The sequence below is a fragment of the Tachypleus tridentatus genome, chromosome 3, assembly GCF_004210375.1.
Source record: "Tachypleus tridentatus isolate NWPU-2018 chromosome 3, ASM421037v1, whole genome shotgun sequence".
Lineage (NCBI taxonomy): Eukaryota > Metazoa > Arthropoda > Merostomata > Xiphosura > Limulidae > Tachypleus > Tachypleus tridentatus.
The window spans coordinates 18112206-18127654 of NC_134827.1; the positions used below are offsets into that span (position 1 = coordinate 18112206).

At 32.4% G+C, this 15449-nt stretch overlaps 1 protein-coding gene across 3 annotated transcripts in view; it reads left to right on the forward strand.

Annotated features, from left to right (window-relative positions):
- Window positions 1–15449, forward strand: part of LOC143246462 (ecdysone receptor-like) — a 153909-nt gene that overhangs the window by 130341 nt on the left and 8119 nt on the right. For all 3 annotated transcript variants that reach the window (XR_013025983.1, XM_076493204.1, XM_076493206.1), the window contains 5 exons: window positions 6674–6838; window positions 8984–9124; window positions 9926–10158; window positions 12759–12914; window positions 14110–14332. Coding sequence is in view for 2 of the 3 variants with exons in the window: in XM_076493204.1 (XP_076349319.1) it covers window positions 6674–6838; window positions 8984–9124; window positions 9926–10158; window positions 12759–12914; window positions 14110–14332 (918 nt within the window). In the remaining variant the exon portion in view is untranslated. The remainder of the gene's footprint in view (window positions 1–6673; window positions 6839–8983; window positions 9125–9925; window positions 10159–12758; window positions 12915–14109; window positions 14333–15449) is intronic.

Sequence of the window (15449 nt, forward strand, 5' to 3'; positions counted from 1 at the left end):
TAACTATAAAAACTTCAATTTGTTTTTGTAAAAATGAACAGCTTCTTAGACTCAGAAATAGTTTTTAGATGATTTAAAAGGTATTATGAAAGAAAATTAAAAAGTTTAAGGCCTTTATTAGCTTTATTAGATTATCAACCCATTAGCTGAGTTTCTCAGCTTAAAGGTATTCGGCATAGTAGTAGTCTTAACTAGGTTGTTAAAAAAAAAAGAAGAGAGTTTTTAGATACCCCTTGCAATAATAAAGAAAATTTTAATAGTACTTTGAATGTTTGTGATTTTCCCTATATAATAGAACGTTCTAGGTACGACGTACTTTCTAGAATATTTTTTAATTTGTCTTAAGTTATTATTGTTTGATAACTCAATAAAGAAGTTTATTGAATTCTTTGAATTGCTTGTTTTTAATATTTAATAATCTTTCCATTTTGGACATTTGTGTTTTATTTTATGACAATTGTTTTTTGGTATTTTTTTAATAGTTTGGCCATTTAAAGGGGAAAAGCAGCTGGAACTATTTGTTTTTATTTCTAATAATGTTTCCATTTCAGACATTTGTGTTTTTTATTTTAATGCCAACTGTTGTTTTTTCGCATGAATTGCATGTAACTTTAATAATCATTTATTACAAATAATTTCATGCTCTCGTTTCACAGTTTTTATTGAGCTCTAATTTTCTCTCTGTCTAATATTGTAAACGTTATTACTCTAACAGAATCCTTGGTATTTTTTGTCTGGGAACTCTGTTTTGATCTGCCAAAATCAAAGTGGAAAACATTAATTATATTTTAATTCGATGAATTGAGTACAGTTATTACTTATTTACTTTGAAATGCACCCGGGAACGAGTTTAGATCTTTAGATGTTAACATCGCATTTGTGGTTATTTTGCGTTTCTTTTAATAACAACATAAACGTACTGCCATTACACAAACAACAGGAAGAACTGCACTGTCATCTAACTCACCAGGCCTATATTCGGATTTTACAGCCCACATTTAATGTTGCATTGCTTCAATTTTAATGGTTCTTATTGTGAACAGTTTTATTGAAATTGTAAAGGAACAGAAGGCGGAGTGAACAGTTCACGTGAGAAGTGTATTAGCTATTTAAACCGTTGTAATTCTTGGGGAGTATGTATGTTTTTATTTGTTCATTGTGGATCTTGTCTCTCTTCACGATGATGGGTTTTGCACAGTACTTTGTTTTAAGAGCAAACTGTTATTGTGTTACAACTTGTTAAATTAGAATATTACTTTATAATTAAAAGTTTTGCATTTACAAGTGTATTAAGATGGAAAATAGTTCGCTCTTATTAGCAAGCGCATTTTTATTTATTATACCTTATCTGACAGTTACTGCTGTATTGACCACTGATAAACATGAGTTTTTATATTGTACGTAATGACCTTATTATATTTTTTGAACAACTTATAAACACCCTTATTGAAAGGATTATTTAAATATATTACTTGTTTGTGATTGGTCGGTTATTCATTATCATTATTAATAACATGGGAGGTGGTCTCTTTGAGCCGGTGAACCCGTTTAGTAAAAAGTTGTGTTTCAACTTGTGACCGACCTTGACTTCACTCGGACAGACATACTCTGTTTTTTATTCTCTTTGACGAATATCTTACCCATTAATCACATACGTTCACAAACAGCGTGGGACATCTTATTTCATATGTTCGTATATTCCCCATAATGAATAGAATTAAGCAACTTTTCGACAAATGAATGGTTAACAAAGTTGTAAATAACATTAGAAAGGAACTTTTTACCATTATCAAACTCTTTTAAAAAAGGGTTAAGTTTTTGGAGTGTCAAGGTGCATTCCTTTGTAAATTTAAGGCAAATTTTTTTGTAAGGCTTGCAGTTGCACTATTTATAAGAATGGGATAAAAAGAATTATGAGTTAATTAACAAAACAGCACTGTGTGGTGAAATTTGGAATATATCAAAAGATGAAGGCCACTAAATAAACGTGTAATATTAAATTTTAATATTTGCGAAAACTGTGTTGTGATTATAATTTTTGTTTGTTTACCAGATCAAGCAGTGAATGTAGCCCTCTAGATAATACGAATGTTCTCATGTTCCTTCGAAGGCAATTAGGTGTAGTAGTCAGCATATTGGACTTCGGATCAGAAGCTCTCGAGACACAATGCTAAGAAACTCACTTATCGTTTTCAGCTGTAAGTGCATTGTAAGAATAACAGTTAATTCTGTTATTTAGTCGAGAGCAGCTGTTTCAGGCAGCTAGTGCTGCTAACTGGTTGCATTCTTTTTGGTTCGTAGTTCAAATTAGGGACAGCTACGCTTGAAATCGTAGGGTTCAAGTTTAGTTTGAAACATAATGTTCGTATTCACATAATTACTTGTGATTGTATATAACACTATCTCATGTTAATCTCCATTTTACATTCAAATAGCAGCATAGAAGCTAAAAGAAGAAATGTTTTCACCATCAAGTAAATGGACAAAACCAAACCCTAACAATCAATATTATAGCATCAAATTAGTAAGTCAGGAACTGAAGTCTTAGAATCCCTTTGGTTCTTTGGCCTAGCCATTCAACCCATTGTGTATGAAAGGTGAAGAAATGAACAACAGGTGAAAATGTATATAAATAAGCTAAGTGGCGATTGTGTTCATCTACGTTAAGTACAAAAAATATTGATAAATATTTGAATGAACTCCACTTTATATACACGATTGATTCCGAGACTGGAATGATGATAAAAATTCCTATGAAATGAACACACAATCTTGGTACTTAGCGTGAAATCACACTTTTTATGAATTTTTCTGTAGTAAAAAAAAATCTTATTTGTATGTGAACATAAACTCCCAATCGTAATTATGTGACAATTAACACAAAACAAAAAGCAACCGTTTAGTCGAACAATCGTGAAAAACACGTTGACAAACCATAAACAATTCAAGTTTTTGTTTTTGCAAATCGTCGATACCGAATTGTTGTTTTTAACAAAACTTACAACCAGTTTCGAAAACTGAATTGTTATGTTAACTTTGTTCCTGGACAGAACAGAAATGACAAAAACTATCTTTAAGTTCACACCAAAATAAAGAATTTGGGGTCATGTCCATACTCATGGTTCAACAATATTTTGCGATACAGTGATGTTGTTGTTTTTTTTTTTTTAGTACAAAACTCATTGTGGACTATCTGTATCCCAAACCCTGAATTTTAGCATTGTGAATTTACTCTTTATCCATTTGAGAATTTACAATGAATAACAGTCACTGTTTTAAAGTAGTTTATTGTGTGATAGGACACCTTTTTTGTCGTATATACACGATGAAATGTGAAAATAACTGGTTTGTTTTTAAACTATGGCTCATTGAAACAAAAGCGATAGCGTCACTAAACTAACTCGCTGTACACCTAGGTTTATTTACATTATTTTATTATATATAAACAGTAAACAGAAATATACAAAATATTTTAAGTAATTAGGCAAAGCAAACTTAAAATAGAAGATGTAAAAGGACTACACTGCTAAATAACTTAGTTTTGTTTTGAATTAAGCACAAAGCTACATAATGGGTAATCTGTGCTCTGCTCACCATGGGTATCGAAACGCAGATTCTAGTACTGGGAGTCCGCAGACATACCATTGTGCTACTGGGGGACTAAATAACTTCCACTGAACCAGTAACATTTTGAATCTGACGCCTTGGTGACCAGAGCGCTTCTTAAAGCAAATTTATTTATAGAAATAGGTGTGTATCTAAACAACATACCAATGCTTTGATATGTTAGACTAATTTTTATGTACGGAAATTTGACGCCTGTAGCACATTTTGTTATGGTTTTCCGTCAACTTTAATATAAATATTTAATTGCGCCGATATGTGTGTGTGTATATATACAATTCACATATTGTGAATATTATAAGATGGACTCGTACACATCGAATGTGATAACTTATAAAATGTATGTTTCTGTTGATATTTTATAACATTTGAAACAGACAAATATATTATAACCAGCGAAAACGAAAAAGATGAGTCGGATACTTGGGTTAATTTGTTTTTCCGTCTCCGTCAAGTGAGCCCTCTCGTACATGGACATTTAAAATAACTGGGTGTTTAACAAGTTAACTAATATACATATATTTATTTCTCGTGAGAGAATTTTGATTATTTGTTTTACAGATTAATACATCTTCGTTTTTGGATCACGTGCATTAAAAATGTGACTAAGTTGGTCAGATGTAAAAATAGAATTTTTCCGAAGAAATAAAATATTATATCGAGGAAATCGCTTAGCCAACCAAACTACTGTATTTAGAGCAAATCTCGTATCTCGTTCCATTGGTTAATAAATAAACAAGCCTCAGTAGGACTAGTTAGGCACATAGGTAGGCCTGTAAAGGCTAAGATTCCGCTTATTTCCTTTTGTTGTTTCTGTTGAAATTGCCCTTTTTAAGTGGTTTAACTACAGAAATGAAATTAGATTTTTTTTTCCGAGGAAAAGTAAGAATTCTTACTGTACAAAATGGTGCTCGATCTCTACAATTTCTGTAATTAAACTAGGCTTAAAAGTACTATCAACCTTCTTCTGTTATCAACGTTTCTAGTTGGAATTCGACGGCGCAATTGTTTAAGACTTTTCTTTTGTTACTTTCCTGTTGTAGAAATAGCTACGACATCCATTTTAGGCCCAGCGTCAATACAATCCCCTGGTGGGAGAGCTGTAAGTTTTCAAATTTATAACGACCAAACACCGGAGGTTCGATCCCCCTTGTGGCTAGAGCAAAGGTTAGCTTATTGTGCACTTATTATGCACAGCAGTAACAGCATATTTAATTCACCTTAGTTTGACGACTTGATCTGTTACATGTATAAGGAATACCTTAAACTGAACTCAAACAGTTGATTTTTAACAGTTTAATAATTAAAACTGTGTGTTGTATAATTGCTCGTACTGAACCCATAAGTGCTTTAATTTAAATAAAGTGCATTATTTATGCAATTAAAACATACTAAAAAGAAATACGTTCACTAAGAGGACCTACTCCTCCCTGGCATTGTTTAATACAGTGACACGTACCCCTAGTCAGAACAGTTTGTATATGTGGAGGCAAAGTGGTATTAATAACCCCGACTATGGCTGCTTGTAGCTATGTTAACATTAATGAGCAGAGGTTTGTATACTAGGGTTAGATTTCTGTTTTTCCTATTCTGTTTGTTTATCTATTTTTAAGCATAAGGCTTCAGGATTGGTTGTCTGTGCTGTGGTCCACCTGGTTGGGGTATCAAACCGTAAACACCAGTGTTTAAATTCTTGAAACTTTCCACTTAGCCCTTGGGAACTTTTCAGATTATAAAACTACTTTATGCGTAGGTATTCGATATTTAGTTATGCTAAAACGCTTTATTTTGTTACGTTATTTTTCTAACAATATCAGAACTAAAGGCTTCAGAATAAGATAAAAGTTGATATAACTCTTTTGATAAAAGTGGTATGCAATGTTTAAATGCATAGAAACAATCATATTACCAAGTATTACACCAACAAAAACTACTTTAAAGTTTAGATGGCAAATATTATTCGAAATCCTGACCATGTAGTTTCTGTATATTCACAGTAAACCTCACGGTATATGCTCTCTGCTGATGGAAACATATAATTCTTGGAGAAATGTTTCATCAAATAATTTCATTTATATGGTATTTTATTCGTGTTTGTGAAGACAAGTTGAAGTCCTTTGTCTTACAGCTGACACGGTACTATTTCCTACTGTATTATAACGCACCATTCTTTCGCAGTATTGCTTTTGATAAATGTAAAGGAAAGCAGATTTAAGACTTTTATTTCAAATCAGAAGTCTGGCTTGTAGCACAAATGTCACTATTCAAGCAGTATTTCTTCCTACTTTTAGGGCCCGGGCGTTGTTTAGTTGCTAATCTGCTGCATCTGAGTAACCGTGGTTCGAGTCCTTCTTGCTGAAGAAATCGCTATTCTTACTTTGGTACTGTGGATGTGTTATAAGAGTGACAGTCAAATCGCACTATTAAGTTAGAGTCGCCCAAGAATTGGTGATGAATGTCATTGACTAGCTCCTTTTTTTCTAGTTTATCAAATCAAAATTAGAAACGTCTAGAATGGATGGATTAATGCGAATTTTCGAAACGACCAAACTTTTTTGTCGCTTCGGGTTTCAAGTGGTTGTCCATTTAGAGAATCAGCAACGATATCAGTTCCAAGCCTTTAAAATTGTTAGGCTTTATCTAACAATACTTTACTTTTCCACTACAGTAATTGTTAACTTAATTTCGGTTTATTTGAAAGTTGTACGTGTGTCAACTTTAAAAACAGCATGTGGAAGTAGTAGTCGCATCTAAAAATATTTTAACATTATTCACTACACCGAAAGATAACGTAGTATCACAAACATAAGATCTGGTGTAAGAATATCGGATATACTAATAATGTAGCTGTTTTCTGGTTGCTAATAAAGAAAAATTCAATCTTATGTTTTCAAAAGTACGAAATATTTTAAGCAAAACCTACATATGTACTTGTGAAATATTTGTATCTTATAGCTTTAGAACAAACTTTTGGATACGTTTCCGATGGTTTTCACATAATAATAATTTTAAAGTTGTTGGCTCTGTTTAAAATCTTGTTGTTACGCAGGAAAAGAAACGCGCAGTCCGAGCAGTGTTATGAACGGCTGTTCTATAGACAGTACGCGGAAAAACAAGAGCCCAGCGTCACGGCAACTTGAAGAACTGTGTTTAGTTTGTGGCGATAGAGCGTCGGGATATCATTACAACGCTCTTACTTGTGAAGGATGTAAAGGTAAGAGTGTTTTAACGTTGCTTTTAATGTGTTTTAACGTTGCTTTTAATGTGTTTTAAATAAATGAAAGTAAGAGTGTTTTAACGTTGTTTTAATGTGTTTTAAATAAGTGAAAGTAAGAGTGTTTTAACGTTGTTTTAATGTGTTTTAAATAAGTGAAAGTAAGAGTGTTTTAGCGTTGTTTTTTATGTGTTTTAAATAAGTAAACGTAAGAATGTCCAAGCATTGCTTTTAATGTGTCTTAAGTAAGTAAATGTAAGAGTGTTTTAACATTGCTTTTTACGTGTTTTAAATAGTTGAGTAAGTGAAATATATCTTCCATAAACCAATTGTTATTACATCTGCTACAATGTGCACTACGGTGCTTGACAGCATTAAGTTCCTCATATTGCCGGTAGGTTCTGTTATTCATTTTATCTGGTTCGTATCATTTAGTTCAGCTGTTCTCAAACCTTTTTTATATTATTTTTGTTAAGCACAAAGGGATATCTCTGCTCTTCCCACCTCGGATGTCGAAACTCGATTTCTGGTAAAACAAGTCCGCAGGCATACCGCTATGTCACTCAAACTTTAGTAAAGTGAGGGTCCCTTTTAATTCAATTTTTTCGTGGACCCACAAACCTATTGATTTTTGTTTTAAAAAATCCACGTTTTCTAAAATTAAATATTTTAATTTATATAAAATCACACTTTGGAAAAAATATTTTTATAAAATATTATAAATCATAATTTAAAAAATATTTTAAAGACATTTCGGGCATGACTCGTGGAGCTTATTCTGAGAAATACAGATCTAATTAACTAAGAGAAAACTTTAATATTTTATAGCAGTAGGGTCAGTGGTATAAAAACCCTGATGAAGTTGTTTAGAATGAATGTTGGTAATTACATAAACTCAGTCTTTTCATTAACCCTCAAATTACCAATTGGTTTTCTACTTCACATTGAGTAATTTAATTATTTTTTTTGTTACAGCACTCGTTTTGAAGAATTTTAAAATTAGGTGAAATCTACGTAAAATACAGAAAGACTCCAGTAATAACTGGTTGTATAAATTGAAATACTGGTGATATTTGCGTTTACACCTTTCTGACTGAATTGTATTGTGTTATTTATGAATCCACGTGCAGTTTGGTGTAAAAATAACTTAGAAACATTGGGTTGCTCTGTACTCTATTTTAATTAAAGTTTTAACACTAGTACCAGCCATCTTGAAAATACATTTTTACTTCAAGCGAGTTTCTCGTCGTCATGAGGAGTTAAAAGGCGTATGAATCTCGTCCATCATATTTGGGTTAAATAAAATCCCGACCAATTTATATGTAAAAACGGCTCGTTTGGGTTGAGAAAATATTTTACATAGAAGAGCGAACAACGTTTCGACCTTCTTCGGTCATCGTCAGGTTGTTATCTTTGCATTCGTAAAAATATTGTGCACGTATGTGATCAGAAAGTCGAAGAGCAAATAACTTTTTTTTAAAGAAAATGAAATATTCTGATATGTAATAGCAGGTTGACCGAAGAAGGTCGAAACGTTGTTCGCTCTTCTATGTAAAATATTTTCTCAACCCAAACGAGCCGTTTTTACATATAAATTTCTCAACAAGTGGGTTTCTCGACATCACTGAAAATCCCGACCAATTGATCTGAAGTTTAATTTTTCGAATGTAATGCCACGTAGTGGTCACTAAATAAAACACTGTTTCTGCTCGTCTGAATCAGGTGTTTCGCAGAAAAGTTTAAAATATGTTTATATTTACTTGTTCGCAGGTCACAATTTAGAAATATAGGTTTAGGTGAAATAACATAAATATATATCTCACATCATATGTTTACAGATATTTTGAATAAAATTATCTTTGCATTCGTAAAAATATTGTGAACGTATGTGATCAGAAAGTATTAATAAGTAATGAAAAATAAAAATACGGACTCATCAACACAAGAAGAGCAAATAACTTTTTTTTAAAGAAAATGAAATATTCTAATATGTAATAGCAGAACATTAATTTTGGTAAAAAATAAGTTGATGGTAGGATTTTTCCATACTTAGTCTTTGAAATTACAGATTACATGTTTTTCAGTCTTTTTTTTTTTTTGGTTTACGTCAGTTACGTAATTTGTTTCTACTATTTCATGCTTTAGGGTTCTTCAGGAGAAGTATAAATAAAAATGCTGTTTACCAATGTAAGTATGGTAACCACTGTGAAATTGACATGTACATGAGAAGGAAATGTCAGGAGTGTCGACTGAAAAAATGCCTTACTGTGGGAATGAGGCCTGAATGTAAGCTATCCATCAACACTGATTAAATGTTGTAATGAAGTGTGATCGGGATTGTTGTGTTTTAGTGTTAAAATGACTTCATAATGTAAGTTATCCACAAACATAGTAGTTTAGTATTGTAATGAAGCGTGATCTGGATTGTTGTGTTTTAGTGTTAAAATGACGTCATAATGTAAGTTATCCACAAACATAATAGTTTAGTGTTGTAATGAAGCGTGATCTGAATTGTTGTGTTTTAGTGTTAAAATGACGTCATAATGTAAGTTATCCACAAACATAGTAGTTTAGTGTTGTAATGAAGTGTGATCTATCTAACAATGTCGTGTTTTATAATGTTAAAATGGTATCAGAATGTAAGTTATCTTGTAATCGGTCATCCTGATATCATAAGATTTTGGTCTTTGAATGAGGTAAAACTGTAAGTTGTGAGCCATCCCTATAGTGTTTCCATTTGTAAACAGTTGGTGAATAAAGTCTCCCAAAAATAACGTGTTTACTTCAACGCAGTTCATGTTATAATCTTGCATATACTAGTATAAATATTTTAAAAACAAATAAGTTACAGGCATACTTCATCTAGTCGTCTAGAGAGTAGCTGCGGCCGCTGTTTAACAGTTATTATCTGCTGTGTTAAAATTTGAAAAGTTATAAATTGATATATATATAGAGGGCTGATTGTATAAGTCAAGTACAGATATATTTATTCGAAACTATTTAATGTTAAACCTGATTATCATTGGATAATAAAGTTTTTCACAGATATCAGTTCTGAAGTAAATTATGTTTATATTATTATAACAGGTGTGGTTCCAGAATATCAGTGCGCCATCAAGAGGGAATCCAAGAAAGGTCAACGAGAGAAAGACAAGCCAAATAGTACTACTAAGGAGGGAAGTTGTTTTGACAAAGAGGAAAAACCTCAAATTCCAGGGGTGAAGCCCCTTGACCCTTCTCAAGAGGAGGTTATTAACAAATTAGTCTTATTTCAAGAAGAATTTGAATCCCCATCTGACGAAGATTTGAAAAAGATATCTGTGAGTATTATATAACAATCAAAAGTTTGCACATCGTGAACACTCTACTTTTCTGAAATTCATAATGTTGGTATAAAAGGGGACACCAGCATCATTTAGTTGAAGTATATCATCTTGAATCGAAAATGGACTTAAAGAAACTGGTTAATATTAGCAATCATATTTCATATTATTGTCATCATTTCACACCTCAAGGACTTGTCAACTGTTTTAAGCTTAGTGTTGTGTTTAGTATTCACTAGTTTTTATTCAACATTGTAGATTTAACTTCTACTTAATTTTAAAAGTGTTATATTGCTCTATGTTGCGTTCTTCCTCTTAAATACGTCAGATTTTTATATCAGACAAGTGATATACCAATTAGTGATTTGAAACAATAGTATTTAAATACCCGCGCATCAGGTTCAAAGGCCTCCCTCATGATTCATAAGGACTTCATTGTACCAACCAAGATTCTCCATTATCCCCAATTACTGTTTTAGTAACCCCAAATAAGGTTTATACTCGAAAACCACCTCCGTCAGGACACCTTCCCGTGATATCTGAGCAAGTGTGCCAGTTTGTGAATAAGGGATATGAACACAGTGTCAAACTTGGTGACTCCAGAATCTAGAACCAAGAACACAAAATCCCATATTAGATTTGGTTTTAACGACCCTGAAAACATAACTTTTAGACACCCTTGTGTGACCTTTCGGTGGCGTTAACCTCCTTGTTATGAAGACTATGTCATATGAATAAGGTTTCTCCCTGCGTCATCCCGAGTCTGCTTGCCAAGTTTAACCTTACTAGCTCCAAAACTATGGTAGAAGGTAACTACTCATATAAATCTACAAAGAAAGCTACAAGCTAAATTAATATATAATCGTATATTTTATTAAATATAGTTATTTTTTTCAAGTTCCCATATGCTGACTTCTCAATTTCAATATAAATTGTATATATGGTAATGGAATCTCTCAGAAATGTTTATGCCTGTACAGGTTACCTTCCTGGAATGTAAACATACACCAAAGTGTTTACCATGCGTGGAAAACCCGTAAACAAGAAGAAAGGATCATAGTATTTGATTGGGGCCTAAATAATTACAAAACAAAACTTCAGGTCATTATGGCTCTCTCACCGTAAGTCAGCTGGCTGACTTAAGACTAGATTAAACCGAGTACCAGTATCAGATGTTGGAGACATTAACTTTGTTACTGGTGTTTGGGTGTAGTCCTCACAAAACCTTGGCATTGCTGCATTGTCTCCAACGAGTTAAGCTTGTAACACACAACATGTTTTCCTTTCAAGACCCAGTGGTGGGCGAGATGGAAGAAATGGTTCAAGAAAAAAAACAACCAAAAACATTTATATCTACTTGCACAAATCAGTCAGTAGTTACACAGTTACCATTTCATACAAACTTATGAACCTCGTTTTCTGATTTTACATTTGTTATCAGAAACACTCTCTGATAAAAGGGCTTCCATACTCTTTAGAGTCAGTAAAAAAAGATCTGGAGATCTTCGGGTCAAAGGTAATTATTGAGTTATTAATTACACATAGTACATTGACTTCTTCAAGATGGTTTATTGTCGAGATGGATATCCTTAATATCCCGAGTCTTTTGCATCCATGATGAAACAAGTGGATAAATTAAAATCTACCTCATCTCTGTTGTACCACTGAGACAGTGAATGATTCAAGCCAGTCCTTTTAGCTCCAAAGTGCAGCACCATTATTTCTCACTCACAGGAATCCAGGTCATTTGATGGGGATTTGCCTCTTTGACTCAGGGCAGTGTCAATGGAGGTCGATAGATACATCAAAAAGAACAAATGATGGTAAAAAATTGAAATATAAACGCTCTCTACCTATATCTTCTCAATGCTTGAGGTGAATATGGTAATACTAGTACTGTGGAATTGTAGAGGTTTTTGTATTGATTTAGATGGCATCAAGCCATTGATCAATATTTTTACTATATTGTATCTGTCTTCTTATAGAAGGCATTTCATAAAATTGCTGAAACTATGACAGTTGAAAATATTTTGTTACTCAGAAATGTCCAGGGCGCTGAACTCGTAATCTGAAGGTCGCGAGTTCGAATCCCTGTCACACTAAACATGCTTGCCCTTTCAGCCGTGGGAGTGTTATAGTGTACAATTAATTAGCCATAAGGTCGACGATGAGTGATGTATATTACTTCAAACTTAAAGACGGCTAGCACAGATAGCAGTAAGCGAAGTTCCACAAACAGACTCTCAAGATATTCAAGGTTGATACTGATGTAGACATATATTAGTGTTACTTTTACGGTAATGGGTAAATGGTCGTTAGAGAAAATACTTTATCTCGATTTTTAAGAGTTCGAAGTTGAGAACAAGAACAGTTTTTAATTTTTTAATAAAAAGTTAAAACGTTTTAAAAAGATACAAACTTAACAGGGAAATTGTTGAGAAAAGCTATCATGTTTGTAATTAGCAACATGTAGTTGTATAAAAGAAGTATGTTTTTATTAGTAATCTTCCATCTTAATGGTAATTATTATCATTACTTGCACTAATTTACTTAAGGTTATATATAAATTAATATAAACCACTTTTTATTCTGTGCAGACGTTTCCAACTGGGGAAAGTGAGGAAGATAGTTTGCGGAGATTTCAACATATTACAGAAATCACCATTCTTACTGTTCAGTTGATTGTGGAATTTTCTAAACGTGTTCCTGGGTTTGACACCATGCTGCGAGAAGACCAAATCACTCTCTTAAAGGTAAGAAGTAGCGGTTAGGTATTAATTGTTTAATTTTTAAATTGTAAAAAAAAAAAAAAAAAAAGATTTGATTTACTAATATTTAGAAACAGAAACATCTACTGTTGTTTTTTTTCTATTCTTTCACTTTTATAAACGTTTCTTTGTGTTAAAGTCTACAGATCTGCATGAAAAAAGTCATTTTTTATTATTCCCCACACCACAAAGTAAGTAAACTAAAACTTCCTTCTCTAAAGTCACTTACGGTTCACTCTGTATTTTGTTTCTGCATCAATAATGACTGCATTTTTGAATAAATAATGCAATAAAAGACTTTGTGTCATAATTTATGGTATATTTAGATTCGTTTGGTGACGTATTCTGTTGGCCGCAAACTAGAATTGTAAAAATTTCGGATCTCAACTACATACATGTAGAACATACATTTTTGCAATAGTGTGCAAACCGTTTCATCTGTGTATGTATGTGGGGGGAGTGGTGACATATGACCTTTGTAATGGGGAATAAAGCAATTGAGGAAGATGGAGCACATCCATCCCATTCAACTGCGGGGACTAGGGTTAAACTATTAGAAGTTTTATATTGTCTATACACTAAAATGATCAAGCACAATGCCACGTTAAAGAATTAATACATTCAAAAAGTAACTTAACAGTTATGTATTTTGAGTTTAAAATTGTATCTTAGGAGTTAAAAAATTGCAAACTATTCTTGACTAATGTATTGAAAAGGGTTTGGTTAGAATCACGAACTCACTATAAGGAATAAGCATATGAGGCAAATTTTATATTATGGTTTGTAAAATTAGTCCTGTAGGCTATATTTCTTAAATTAACTTTGTGATTGAAATTTAAACTTTTGGGGAAAAAAGTGAGAAAATATGACTATAATTTACTAATTTTGAAAGTCATTTCATTATTAAATCAGAAGGGAAAGGGGGCAACCTTGTTGTGATTTACAACTTGAACCCCTGGAAGGATTTTTGAGGCACTGTACCCTCTTAATTTCTATGTCACTGCATTTTTTTCTTACTTTGGTCAGTATTTTTAATATCAAATACAAATAAACTAAGAATAAATGATAAAAACTGAACTAATCGTATAAGTGCTTCTCTTCTAACTAAGAATATTTCTAGACAAGGGAAAAGTTTGATTGAAACTTTGTAGTTCATGAAGATCACTTGTTGATTCTTTAGGCCTGCTCTAGTGAGGTTATGATGCTGAGAACAGCTAGAAAATACGACAGTAAAACAGATTCCATTGTTTTTGCAAACAACCAGCCTTACACCAGAGAAAACTACCGCAGTGCTAGTGTTGGAGATTCTGCTGATGCGTTATTTAATTTTTGTCGCCACATGTGCACGATGAAGGTGGACAATGCAGAATATGCCTTGCTAACTGCTATCGTTATTTTCTCAGGTAAATGTATGAACTTAAAATAATTATATGTAAGACAAGATAAATTTAGGATACAAAATGCTCTTCGTTCTGTGCAGAGAACAGTTTCTTTCTTGTTCAATGTGTTCACGTACGTTTTGTAATTTTTTCTTTTTTTGAGGGAATGGTAATTAGTCCCCATATCAATTTTAAATTCAGTCATTGTAAAAAATTCTTTGAGAATAATTTTTTTCCATGAAAGATATTTTTATCAGTAACTTTAAAACTGTGTGTATGATATGCTGAGATCTTCAATAATTGTAGCGCAGTCTATGTATGCTTATTTTATTAATCCATTTTAGATTAGTATTACATCTGTTAAGTTTTAGGTTTTGTCATTTTCAAAGTTTATTAACAAGGGCATTCACTCATGTGTACGTTTCATACACATATAGCTTGATGTATGTGGAAAATCACTGCTATTAGGATGTTATAATTCTGCAAACGTTACTAACTGTCCCAAAACGTCACAAAGGGCAAAACTTATTTCATCCTTTTACTATAAACACTGAGTAAATTATATGAGTGATTATCTAAGTGTTAGCATTTTTTAGCCATAGTATAGCAGCTCATACAATGGCTTTGAGGGTTTTTTTTAAATATAAACTTTTAGCTCATAGCTCCATCAACACTTAACCAATTTGAGATCTAATTACAGATTTGTACTCTTTTGATTGAAATATTTGACCTGCATTAGGTCCCAGTTTAATTTACTCTAATCTTGCCTAAAAGAATTTCAAGTGTTGTGGCTATTGAGTATTCTTTCTTATTTTATATTAGATAGTTATAAACTGTATATGTAGTTCATATTTCATTATTTTCGGTTGTGGCAATTAATATAAATTGTTGCCATCATTAGCCACCAGTATGAACATTTAAGTTTAAATTAATTAGTTACTAATATTTATTTTTTTAATTGATACTAAAGGAGATAAATTGTTCTCATATTCCCCTATGTCAAAGGTTTTTTTGAAACCATACAGAGAATTTCTAAACAGCATAAAATCACAACAGTATTTATGAGCCACAGTAAAATACAATCACAGTTAGTACACACCAAACCACATAAAATCCCAGTATCAATGTCGACTCTAGTACA